We start from the raw sequence: 13813 nt of genomic DNA on the forward strand, positions 1-13813 counted from the left end.
ACAAAGGCCCTTTAATTCTCTTATCTTGCTGCAGGGCTACAAAGTACTCATTGCCTGAGGAACTGATTAACCAATTTTATTTCCTCGAGGTGACAAACTACTAGCAGACTATGCGGTGTCCAGACTCCCTCAATATTACACAGTGTAGTAGGTGATTGGCAGTAGTTGTAGTTTCACTTGAATAAACAGAAAGGATAAATCAATGACTCTGGCACACAAATGTGTGAATACCAATAATATACAGTCGAATGCCTCTTAAGTTGTACAATGTAAAATGGGACCAACATTTCAAGGAAAAAAAATTGACTGTTTGAATCCCTATCCTGCTTGATGTCACGAGTGACCTAAGATCAGCGAGCATCAAATGATTTCTAGGAATTTCACTTTTTCTTTGTGAAAACTCAATAAGAACTGGTAACGAATGAAAAAAATACATGGAACTCTTTTAGGTCCACAGCCTGTCTTTGTGGACAAACTCACCAAGTCCTGGTCCACCGTGTTCTTCTTACTAAAAACTACGACTGGGCGATATGTCTGAAAACTGTTTCATGATTTAAGTGTTTTATATCAATGTATATCAACAATTATTAAGGAAAAAAAAATATTAAAAGGAAACATTTTCATTTAAAATGTAACCTTCCTCTGATTATAATCCCCTCAGCTATCAAGACAGAAAGGAAATGTCAAGACAAGCAAGGAAAACACTTAATCAATTTTTAAAAAATTGTAAAAATCATATTGAACACTTAACAATAACCTCTTAAAATGAAAGTGAACAAATAAGGAATATCTAAGAAATGCTTAATAAAGTGTAACAAAATGTTACAAAGTGTAAAAATGTAAACACAGAGAAACTTGAGAATAACTCTTTTCTGCAGGTTTAGTGCCAGAAAGTTACAGCTGTGCTTTAAAGGGTGAGCGCGGCTAAGGTGGTGTGGCATTAGCGGTCTTGGTGGGGACGAGCGCCTTGCATCACTACGGTCCGTTTTTTAAAAATCCCAAAAATTGCCATACTGTTGAGGTGTTTTTTCCCCGTTTTATCCACAATTTCATCATTTTTACTTTCTCTTCTCACTCAATGTGAAGAATCAACCGCTAGACAACAAGATGGTGCAACCAAACTTGATAGTTGATACCATTACCTGATTGGCTGTTACCACGTCACTCCCATTGATCAGTGATCACTTCCTGCGTTGCTTAATTACCAGAAAGCAAGTGCCTTTGTTCATGCAACCAACCTTGCTTCACAACTTCCACTTTCTTCGGACGAAGAAGGAAAATAATAATCCAACCTTTTATCAATCGCATTTTTTATGGATATCGATAAATATCTATCGCGATAAATATATTGTTTTATCGCCCAGCCTTTCTAAAAACTGCCTGTTTAAGTCAACATAAAATGTGAGATCCAAAAATGTCAATTCTATAAAAAGTTGGGTCCATTTATTACCATGGGTTGTAGAATACCTAACTTCATCATTAGGTGCCCGCTTCAGTCAACATCACCGCTTTTTTCGACATAGAAGTTTAGATCCAAAGGTGTTATTTCGGGATCCGTTTATGTTGACGTGTTGTAGGATTGTCAACGTCATTATTGTCGCTAAACAGCGTAAAACGACATTAGCAACATAACTAGTGTCTAGTTACACAGCATTCAAACTTACTGCTCAGGCAAAATAAACTTGAAACGATAAGCATGGCAGTATTAACATAGATTAACCCATTTAAAAATATATATATTGTTAGCCACCGGAAGAAAGATTGTGCGTGTGCGAAAGGTGTTTATTGTTATTGTAGTCCAAACATACCAAAAAAATTTGCGCAGCAGCTCAGTTACATAAAAGTATAAAATGTCATACGAAAACACAAGACTACTGATATTCCGGAATATAAAACGCTATTTTTTTTTCCTATGCTTTGTACCCTGAGGCCTATAAAATGGTGTGGCTAATTTATGGACTTTTCTTCGCTTACGGCCATAATGTTTCGTATTCAACAAATAGTTTTCATAAAACAGAGACAGACACTAAAAAGATGTGTTATTGTTTGTGCTATTACGCCATCTTTTGGACGAGTTTTCTTACTGCAGGTGATGCTGGTTAAAAATGTGCTTCCTGTTTTGCGCCTCGAACCGGAAGTATATCCCGTTTCATCTACCACTGTATTAGTCTATAGCGTTTCTGGTGGAAAGGATTCTTCTAACATCACTCCAAGCAACATTTGTAATGTTTACTATATAACTAAAACAATCTGTACTTACTAAACCATGTCTGTAGAAGTGTTTTCATACATATTATTTTGTGCTATCATAATGTAATCAACTGCACTTTTAAAAAAAGGTTTTCCCTATCGTTCACAATCATATGAGAGACAAGAACACAAAGGTTGTTTTTTTGTTTTTTTTGCATTCTAACATGTAAAAATCGGCTTTTTGTTGATGGCTAGCAATCAATTCTACCTCTAAATAACTTTAAAAATGCATTCAAAAACCGTCAACAATACTTCATTCGTTCCTTAACCTGTATAATAACCAAACTGTAGCAACATTGTTATTGTAAGAGCTAACACTGAGGAACTCTTTTTCTAGCATAGTAACACAACGGAATGCTACGGTATTAGCCGTAAACTCTAACTATGGCAAGCGATAAGCTAGCTTCTACAATAACACGAAATGCGTTTGAGTTTGGAATGCAAAACAGTGCGATAGGACACCAATCTGTACTGACGAAAAAACATGAACTAGGCTAATATTTTACAGTATCTGTAAAGTATTAGCCCACATTTCATGTTTTGTTTGTACACAGCTAGCCAGACAGCATATGTACTGTAGGTTTAGAAACACGCATGACGTGCTCTGTGTATCATGATTTATATTTAAGTGTGACTCTCGCGATGGACAGTCGTGCGTTTGGTCCAGCTGGCCTGGGACTTTTTTCCATTTATGTCAAAATAGCTTGTCTCCAAATTCCACATTGACAGCGTCAAAGTCACGCCGACCTAACTCTCTCAGCTTCCATCTGCTCTAAGGTCTCACCCTTCCTTTGTGCAGCAGTTCATCCTCCGTATATTCAGCTTCAAAAATATAAGATTGTGAATCCTCATTTGTCCAACAATAGTCATCTTCGTTGTCTGTTGTCGATTCTGCCATGATTAGAACACACACACACGCGTTTGTAGGACATACATTTGTTGTCAGGAGTTGGAAGTGCGTTGCTTTGGAAACAGAAATCAATGCGCTGAAGATTGATTAAAATGATCAAAATACGGTAAATTTTGGACATATTACATATTGTTAAGAACGTGTCTGTTACTACTACTCGAAGACCTCTATGAAGAACACTAACAAAGGACCCAGATTTCCCTCGCCCGGACGCGGGTCACCGGGGCCCCCCTCTGGAGCCAGGCCCGGAGGTGGGGCACGATGGCGAGCGCCTGGTGGTCGGGCCTGTCCCCATGGGGCCCGGCCGGGCACAGCCCGAAGAGGCAACGTGGGTCCCCCCTCCAATGGGCTCACCACCCATAGCAGGGGCCATAGAGGTCGGGTGCAGTGTGAGCTGGGCGGCAGCCGAGGGCAGGGCACTTGGCGGTCCGATCCTCGGCTACATAAGCTGGCTCTTGGGACGTGGAACGTCACCTCGCTGGGGGGGAAGGAGCCTGAGCTAGTGCGTGAGGTGGAGAAGTTCCGGCTAGATATAGTCGGACTCACTTCGACGCACAGCAAGGGCTCTGGAACCACTTCTCTTGAGAGGGGCTGGACTCTCTTCCACTCTGGCGTTGCCGGCAGTGAGAGGCGACGGGCTGGGGTGGCAATTCTTGTTGCCCCTCGGCTCAAAGCCTGCACGTTGGAGTTCAACCCGGTGGACGAGAGGGTAGCTTCCCTCCGCCTTCGGGTGGGGGGGACGGGTCCTGACTGTTGTTTGCGTTTACGCGCCAAACGGCAGCTCAGAGTACCCACCCTTTTTGGATTCACTCGAGGGAGTACTGGAGAGTGCTCCCCCGGGTGATTCCCTCGTTCTACTGGGGGACTTCAACGCTCATGTTGGCAGCGACAGTGAAACCTGGAGAGGTGTGATTGGGAAGAATGGCCGCCCGGATCTGAACCCGAGTGGTGTTCTGTTATTGGACTTTTGTGCTCGTCACAGATTGTCGATAAAAAACACCATGTTCAAACATAAGGGTGTCCATATGTGCACTTGGCACCAGGACACCCTAGGCCGCAGTTCCATGATCGACTTTGTAGTTGTGTCATCGGATTTGCGGTCTCATGTTTTGGACACTCGGGTGAAGAGAGGGGCGGAGCTTTCAACCGATCACCACCTGGTGGTGAGTTGGCTGCGATGGTGGGGGAGGATGCCGGACAGACCTGGCAGGCCCAAACGCATTGTGAGGGTTTGCTGGGAATGCCTGGCAGAGTCTCCTGTCAGAGAGAGTTTCAATACCCACCTCCGGAAGAACTTTGAAAATGTCACGAGGGAGGCGCTGGACATTGAGTCCGAGTGGACGATGTTCCGTGCCTCTGTTGTCGAGGCGGCCGATTGGAGCTGTGGCCGCAAGGTGGTTGGTGCCTGTCGTGGCGGTAATCCTAGAACCCGTTGGTGGACGCCGGCGGTGAGGGATGCCGTCAGGCTGAAGAAGGAGTCCTATCGGGTTCTTTTGGCTCATGGGACTCCTGAGGCAGCAGACAGGTACAGACAGGCCAAGCGGTGTGCGGCTTCAGCGGTCGCGGAGGCAAAAACTCGGACATGGGAGGAGTTCGGGGAGGCCATGGAAAAAGACTTCCGGACGGCTTCAAAGCAATTCTGGACCACCATCCGCCGCCTCAGGAAGGGGAAGCAGTGCAGTGTCAACACCGTGTATGGTGGGGATGGTGCTCTGCTGACCTCGACTGCGGATGTTGTGGATCGGTGGAGAGAATACTTCGAAGACCTCCTCAATCCTACCAGCACGCCTTCCTATGAGGAAGCAGGGCCTGTGGAATCTGTGGTGGGCTCTCCTATTTCTGGGGCTGAGGTTGCCGAGGTAGTTAAAAAGCTCCTCGGTGGCAAGGCCCCGGGGGTGGATGAGATCCGCCCGGAGTTCCTTAAGGCTCTGGATGTTGTGGGGCTGTCTTGGTTGACAAGACTCTGCAACATCGCGTGGACATCGGGGGCGGTACCTCTGGATTGGCAGACCGGGGTGGTGGTTCCTCTCTTTAAGAAGGGGAACCGTAGGATGTGTTCCAACTATCGTGGGATCACACTCCTCAGCCTTCCCGGTAAGGTCTATTCAGGTGTACTGGAGAGGAGGCTACGCCGGATAGTCGAACCTCGGATTCAGGAGGAACAGTGTGGTTTTCGTCCTGGTCGTGGAACTGTGGACCAGCTCTATACTCTCGGCAGGGTCCTTGAGGGTGCATGGGAGTTTGCCCAACCAGTCTACATGTGCTTTGTGGACTTGGAGAAGGCATTCGACCGTGTACCCCGGGAAGTCCTGTGGGGAGTGCTCAGAGAGTATGGGGTAACGGACTGTCTTATTGTGGCAGTTCGCTCCCTGTATAATCAGTGTCAGAGCTTGGTCCGCATTGCCGGCAGTAAGTCGGACACGTTTCCAGTGAGGGTTGGACTCCGCCAAGGCTGCCCTTTGTCACCGATTCTGTTCATAACCTTTATGGACAGAATTTCTAGGCGCAGTCAGGGCGTTGAGGGTATCTGGTTTGGTGGCTGCAGGATTAGGTCTCTGCTATTTGCAGATGATGTGGTCCTGATGGCTTCCTCCGGCCAAGATCTTCAGCTCTCACTGGATCGGTTCGCAGCCGAGTGTGAAGCGACTGGGATGGGAATCAGCACCTCCAAGTCCGAGTCCATGGTTCTCTCCCAGAAAAGGGTGGAGTGCCATCTCCCGGTTGGGGAGGAGATCTTGCCCCAAGTGGAGGAGTTCAAGTACCTCGGAGTCTTGTTCACGAGTGGGGAAAGAGTGGATCGTGAGATCGACAGGCGGATCGGTGCGGCGTCTTCAGTAATGCGGACGCTGTATCGATCCGTTGTGGTGAAGAAGGAGCTGAGCCGGAAGGCAAAGCTCTCGATTTACCGGTCGATCTACGTTCCCATCCTCACCTATGGTCATGAGCTTTGGGTCATGACCGAAAGGACAAGATCACGGGTACAAGCGGCCGAAATGAGTTTCCTCCGCCGAGTGGCGGGGCTCTCCCTTAGAGATAGGGTGAGAAGCTCTGTCATTCGGGGGGAGCTCAAAGTAAAGCCGCTGCTCCTCCACATCGAGAGGAGCCAGATGAGGTGGTTCGGGCATCTGGTCAGGATGCCACCCGAAAGCCTCCCTAGGAAGGTGTTTCGGGCACGTCCGACCGGTAGGAGGCCACGGGGAAGACCCAGGACACGCTGGGAAGACTATCTCTCCCGGCTGGCCTGGGAACGCCTCGGGATCCCCCGGGAGGAGCTGGATGAAGTGGCTGGGGAGAGGGAAGTCTGGGCATCCCTGCTTAAGCTGCTGCCCCCGCGACCCGACCTCGGATAAGCGGAAGAAGATGGATGGATGGATGGATGGATGGATGTTACTACATTATATTATATACTTGCAGTGTGTATGTAAAACGTTGATGGAGGGTTTTGAAGTTGTTTTAAAGGGCTTTGAAGGCTACAACGGTGACTCTTATTCGCCGCATCTTTCAAGCGTTTTTTTATCATCTTCAAAATTCTAAAAAAAAACAAAAAAACTTGTGTTCTTGTCTCTCATAAGGATTGTGAATATTAGGCAAAATTCTCAAAAAAGTACAGTTCCCCTTTAAGATATCTCAATCGGGCAAATGGTATTACAACCTTCTAGTGCTGCTTTACTGAAAGGAACCGGAACTCACTCATGTCAAACGCATCTCTGTGAGCGTTTCCATTTGCAGCGACCGGGGGGCGGGGCTTATCCACATTGACGTAGGAGGGGTCATCAAACAGCTCTCGTCCTCCTTCCTTGGCACCTACTACAAACAAAACACAAGGCGTATTTTTACTTTCATTTCCAATACGCATACATTTTAACCCAGAGAAAAAAAAACATAGTACTGCATGGGATGACTTAAGTGAGAAAAACAAGGGGCTAATGCCAAAATTAAACATTTAATCCTTTTTGTTCTAAGCTTGAACGATAACCTTGACTTGTCCCGTCTGCTGCTCACCTGGCAGAGGCGGCAGAGGCTGCTTGTGAATGTCATTCTGACCCGGCTGTCCGTAAGGCTGCAAACACAACAGACATCAAGAAATGATGAACACAGAAAAACCCATCTCTCAGACGCGGTTGTCGACGTAACCCAAACCAAAAATAGTCACTATTATATATAATAATAGTGACTATTATAATAGTGACTATAATAATAAGTATAATATAATAACATAATATAATAATAATAAATATAATAATAACAAATATAATAATAAATAATATAATAATATATAATAATATATAATATAATATAATATATATATATAATATAATATATATATAATATATATATATATATATATATATATAATATATATATATATATATATATATATATATATATATAATATATATATATATATATAATATAATATATAATATAATAATAAATATAATATAATAATAATAAATATAATAATAATATAATAATAATAATAATAATATAATATAATAATAATAGTGACTATAATAGTGACTATTATAATAGTCACATTGCCTTGCGACTTTGTCCAGAGACATAAGGAGCATTGGTGATAATTAAAGACTTTTTAACCTATGGTAGTTTGTTGACATGGGTTTCCTACACTTTCTAAAAAACCTGCTGCAAATTCAGGCATTTTAGACTACAACAACCACAAAAAAGCCTGTGAAACCCTGGAGGGAATGTTTAATGTACGGTAACTAGACAGTATGTTGTTGATGCCGCTCAAACTGCTTAGTAACAATGATGACACATGTCAACATAAATCGACCCACTTTTCATAAAAATTAACCCTTGCCTCTTAAATATTATCTCCACTTAAGTGATCAACCATTTACTTCAATCTAAGTGGACACTTTTAAATATTGATAAAAACCCGCAGGACCAGGACTTGAGTTGGTTGCCACTAACGGATTGTCAACATAAACAGGATTAACTTAAGCATGTGCCACTGTAAAAAGAGCCTGCTGTACTGTATGTGTACAATGTTTACATCTGCTCTGCTGTAGGGCTTTCTCTGGCCAGTTAAAAAGCCCCTCATGGTTGCACTGATATCAAACAGAGCCTCAGCAGTTGCTATACAATTAAATATGCTCTTATCTCCTAAACGCAGGATCACAGGGGTTCTGTGTTTAATGCGTGAGTGATGCATGTGTCCGTGTGTCTCACCAGCGTGGCTCCTGGACGTGTTCTCATGTCAACCAGACCACCAGCGGGAGGTTGTTTACCAGGAAAATTATTGTAGTAAGGGACATCAGGCAGGGGAACAGCCTCGTCATCCTCTTCCTCCCATGCAGAGCCATCAAATGGAGCCATTCTGGACAGTGTTGGATAGAAGAAAAAGCTCCATACAAAGTCCATACAAAGAGTAGCTCATTTAATGTGAGCAAATATGGTATTGGTTTATCTGTTTTCTATATTAGTTAAGTAGCGTTGATCCTACTCCTTCTCCAAATGTATTACTGATAAATCATTAATTTATTACAATAATGTGTGGTCATTTGCTGTGATTCAGTGTCATCATTTTTGAAAAGAATAGAGGATGTAGCATTTACCTGTCATGAGGCGTGACCAGTTTGGGCGGGTTCTTTAGGTACTGTTTGAAACGCAGTTCAAAGGCCTGGCCGATGGTGCTGATGACTTCCTGGGCTAAACCCTCAGAACATTCCAGAATATGACATGCTGCAATAGAGGAAGGAAACAGATTTGTACATATATGCACATTAATTAACAGTGCAATAACAGTGCAATACATTTTCATAACATGATCACTACTGCCTAGTTTCTCTTGTTATATTCTTATTTTTACTGTTATATTTGTATTGTTATTGTTGCTTTTTATTGTTATACTTATTGTTATATTTTCTATTTTATTTCCATTTATACCCCCATTATTTATTTACTTTTTAAATTCGATCTCAATTCTGTACACTGCTGCTGGAATTTAAATTTTCCTGAGGGAACTCTCCTGAAGGAATCAATAAAGTACTATCTCTCTATTAAAGAACTTTCAAAGACACACAGGCAGAAAACAAACCCATTATAAGCATCCCGAAAAGGCCAGCATTTTCCCCCTTGTCACTGTCATGTTTGAACACCATTGACACAGAATGGATGGACCAAAAGAGATCTGGCATTTTCCCACCTTTTTAGTACTGTTAAGGCCATACAGTAACAGAGGTGTGTATTTCTTCAAATATTAGCTGATCCTCGGACCACCTCTCTTAATTATACAGATGCTTGCTTTACATTTAGAACATTCAGCACATAGAAATGCCCTTGCCAACCAAAACAGCAGCACATAACTGCATAAACCATCCCTGGAATGTATTAAAGTGTGGAGTTTTTGACTGATGTTGTGAATGAGTTCCTGAGCAGTGCAAAAGGTGATGACTAAATGGAAACAAAAGATATGGGTGCCTCATGTATTAAGTGAGCGTCCGCACAAAAACCTGCTGTACGCTTTTTCAGGGCAAGCTGAGATGTATCAAGAGTGACCTGAACATGGAACTGTGCAGTGCCTCACGCCAAACTCTTGCTTTACGTAAGCAAATTTCTACATGCTGTGGATACTTTGGCATCACACAGAGGTGGTCGTTTAACAACATAAAAAGATCGAGGCAAGGACAGAAAATTTACTTTTTCTCTAATGCATTTAATGCTTCATATTTATACTTATATTTGTGATGGTGTCTATTAATTTATCTAGGTCAGGGGTGCTCACACTTTTTCTGCAGGCGAGCTACTTTTCAATTGATCAAGTCGTGGGGATCTACCTCATTCATATATATAATTTGTATTTACTTATTTATGAAATATATGTTTTTGTTAATAAGTTAAAGGTGTTTAATGATAATGCAAGCATGTTTAACACATATAGTTAATATTGTTAATAAATGAAAGGTGTTTAATGATAATGCAATCATGTTTAACACATAGTTAATATTGTTAATAAATTAAAGGTGTTTAATGATAATACAAGAATGTTTAATACATATAGTTAATATTGTTAATAAATTAAACGTGTTTAATGATAATACAAGTATGTTTAATACATATAGTTAATATTGTTAACAAGTTAAAGGTGTTTAATGTTAATACAAGCATGTTTAATACATATAGTTAATATTATTAATAAGTTAAAGGTGTTTAAAGATAATACAAGCATGTTTAACACATATAGTTAATATTGTTAACAAGTTAAAGGTGTTTAATGATAATACAAGCATGTTTAACACATATAGTTAATATTGTTAATAAGTTAAAGGTGTTTAAAGATAATGCAAGCATGTTTAACACATATAGTTAATATTGTTAACACGTTAAGGTGTTTAAAGATAATACAGGCATGTTTAACACATATAGATTCCTTTCTTTCATGAAGACAAGAATATAAGTTGGTGTATTACCTGATTCTGATGACTTGCATTGATTGGAATCAGACAGTGGTGCTAAAAACGTCCGCATTTTCGAATGGAGGAGAAAAAAGTCCTCCTTTCTGTCCAATACCACATGAAAGTGGTTGGTTTTTGGCATCTTATTTGTCCAGCTTCTGTACTCCTTTGTATACACTTTACAAGAAATAAATTGTCGGCAAACTCCGTAGCTTGCTAGCTTGTGCACGCCAGCTTTCTGAGACTCTTGTTTTGTTAGCGCAACTGTGCAACTGTTTGGAGTTTTGACAACAGGTACGGCGCCAGAGTCTGTTGAAATAAAGTGTTTCTCGCCTTCCAGTCGGTAATTTTAATGAGCTGGCAGCAGCCAGCGTCATCTCAGAAGACCCTCGGGTGCCGTGAATGTCAATCAAGTGACGAAAGTGACGTCATAGTGAAGATTTATGATCGCTCATTTTTAGGACTATTTTTTTAATGCCTGGCTGGTGATCGACTGACACACCCTCCGAGATCAACCGGTAGCTCGCGATCGACGTAATGAGCACCCCTGATCTAGGTGATCATTGTGCCACCTATTTCTGTCACAATGTGTTCCTGTGACTCCAGCACAGCTCGGCAAGTTGGGCAGACAGCTGCAGCAGCCGGTAGTTGTGGCACATTAGTAGTTGCGGAGCAATGGCCAGACTTTGTGTCACGTGGCTGCTACTGCAAGTAGCTCTCCTGGGTTGTAATAATGAATTGTGTAATCAAATATGAGTCAAAGTCTTTAGTATCCTTTTTGATATGCTGGATTGTATAAATGCAAAAGATTTCAAACCAAATATTACATAATTTCTAATCTGTCTGTGAGCAGGCTACTGTATAAACACATTTTGTTGTAAATTACACACATTATATTTATACTGGGGGTAATCAGAGTCACCCACATGTGCTCATACCTTTCCTTAAGTTTTACATACCATTGCAGTGACTATCTTTTCAAACAGGGTGAACACTACTTTATCACTGGCCCTCTTGCCTCTTTTGGCTACACCCATCTTCTTCTTCACCTTCTTTCTGATGTAGTACCACTTATTTATTCCTTGGTGGGGTTCTCTGACTTCACAGCATTGACAGCTTAGCACACTTTATCCCACTCAACCGTCTTTAGTTTGATAAAAAACGCCTGAGGATAGCGTGCAAAAAAATATATTTTGGCGCACCTTCATTTCAGCAAGAATCCCCTCCTACTCCTTGTCGGTGAATTCTGATTGTGCAGAGTGTGGAATCTCAGGCGCATGTCTAATTCAAGTATAATTTGTGTATTTCAATGGGGGCGAGGACATCGAGTGGCCAGCTACAATCCAACATGTGCGCTCAATTCCATGTTAATTGGGATGTAAAAAAGAAAAGTGCTTGGATTCATGCGTGCACACACTTTAATACATCTGAAACTGTTTTTGTGTACGATGTTTTCTGGATTTCAGCGTACACCATTCTTAGTATGAAATCCACACAACTCTTAATACATGAGGTCCCAGGTCTATTTGCTTCTGTGGTTGCTCCAGTCACTTCATTTATTTATTTTCCTGTATGAATCGGTATCGTGTTAATTCTGTAGTAATATTAAAGGGGAACTGCACTTTTTTTTTTTAAATGTTGCCTATCGTTTACAATCATTATTAAGAAAACATGACGGCGGATGTATTTAAAAAAAAAGAAAAAGAAAGTATTTTAACTCAAAAATAGGCATAAATAAAAGTCCGCTTACAGCTGAGCCAATGGGAGGTCCTCTATTCCGGCCGTAAAACCCAATAAAAAAACATCCAAAAACCGCCAACAATATATATTTACATTTTGTGACTTGAATATTAACCAAGTATTAGTGATATTGTTATTATAAGCGCTAACGCAGACAAAGTATTTATAGCGGCGCCGTGAACACGAGCTTGTGTGCCAATGTTGATATGATCGACTGATCAGCTGCTTCCTCGTTTCATTGCACGTCAAACTTTATTGTAGATCATAAATCATGCCTCTCACCTGGATAGTAGAAGGACGAGGACGTATACCGACAAGTTGGTAGACTTTTACAGACAATTTAGACCCCGGAATGGCGAGAACGACAAGACGACGCTTGGTTGCACCCCACTTTTCTATGCGAAGATTATGAGTCATTCTTCATTTAAAAAAGTGCAGTTCCCTTTAAAAACACAATTGTGATGCATAGCATGTAGTTAATGTGCATGCTTACTACTCAGATTGCAAAGGATTATGGGATTTGTGTAGATGTGTTAGCATTGGTGTCAAAGGGTAAATGTTAAAAATTTTGGGGTGAGAATGAAACAGATATATTGACAGATATCCTTGAAGACTTAAAGGAGACATATGTAAAAATTGCATGTCAAATCATAATTAAATGGCCCTGATATGTCAAAAGGCATTAATAAATCATGTTATTTTCGAATACCTCTATAACTGATAGCAGTAGTTCAGTCGGGATATGCTCATTTCAAAATTAGATTTCCAGCCCCGAAATCTTGTTATTGTTTTCATTTCGATGTCCGCCCTCCACCGTTTTAACCAATTAGAAAGTCTGTGAGTGTGTTACATCAGGTTGTCAGTTACACACCACCATCTTTGTCTAGCCACTGCCACTGGTAAAGTTACTAAACATGTCAGACCTTAGTAAATCTAAAAGGCCTTGTTACGATTCTCAACGTATTCATGACAAAGACAGAAACAAAACAAGGATTTGTATCGGGGATGCCTTTGAAAGATGGAGACGATGAAGGCGGAGAAGATTTTTTCATCTGACGCCAAACTTGCCACATTGCCATGACAGCTGTCGTGGCAATGTGAAACGTATAGAGACAGCCAAATCACATGATAAAATAATTCCTCATTCGTGTTTGCATATTGTGGACTACATGTACCAAGTTATATGGCAGTCTAAAACGTTTGAAACAGTAGCCTATAGGCAAACCTTGGTAAAATGTCTCCTCTTTAGTTTTGGGCGTACATTACGCTGCTCAGCATGCTCTACTTATTTTCACCAGTATAACCATTGCTAGCGTTGGTTGTAGTTCGTTTTAGTCTTTGTTTTCTGATAGTATCGACAATAACCATATGATTGCCATTTGTTGTGATACTGTACGCAGGCATGACGTACTTCTTCCTGAATATAGCCTAATTTTTGTGTAAAATGTGTTGGTTAGAGATTTGTTACTGACAAAACGCCTATCTATTCAGC

General features: G+C 41.5%; 1 protein-coding gene across 6 annotated transcripts in view; it reads right to left on the reverse strand.

The window, feature by feature from the left end:
- Positions 1-13813, reverse strand: part of shc1 (SHC (Src homology 2 domain containing) transforming protein 1) — a 102676-nt gene that overhangs the window by 12798 nt on the left and 76065 nt on the right. For all 6 annotated transcript variants that reach the window (XM_061982561.2, XM_061982562.2, XM_061982559.2 and 3 more), the window contains 4 exons: positions 8743-8869; positions 8357-8504; positions 7163-7220; positions 6851-6967 (listed from right to left, as the gene is read on the reverse strand). In XM_061982561.2, the coding sequence (XP_061838545.1) occupies positions 6851-6967; positions 7163-7220; positions 8357-8504; positions 8743-8869 (450 nt within the window). The remainder of the gene's footprint in view (positions 1-6850; positions 6968-7162; positions 7221-8356; positions 8505-8742; positions 8870-13813) is intronic.

The sequence above is a fragment of the Nerophis lumbriciformis genome, linkage group LG21 (genome assembly GCF_033978685.3).
Source record: "Nerophis lumbriciformis linkage group LG21, RoL_Nlum_v2.1, whole genome shotgun sequence".
In the NCBI taxonomy this organism is placed as follows: Eukaryota; Metazoa; Chordata; class Actinopteri; order Syngnathiformes; family Syngnathidae; genus Nerophis; species Nerophis lumbriciformis.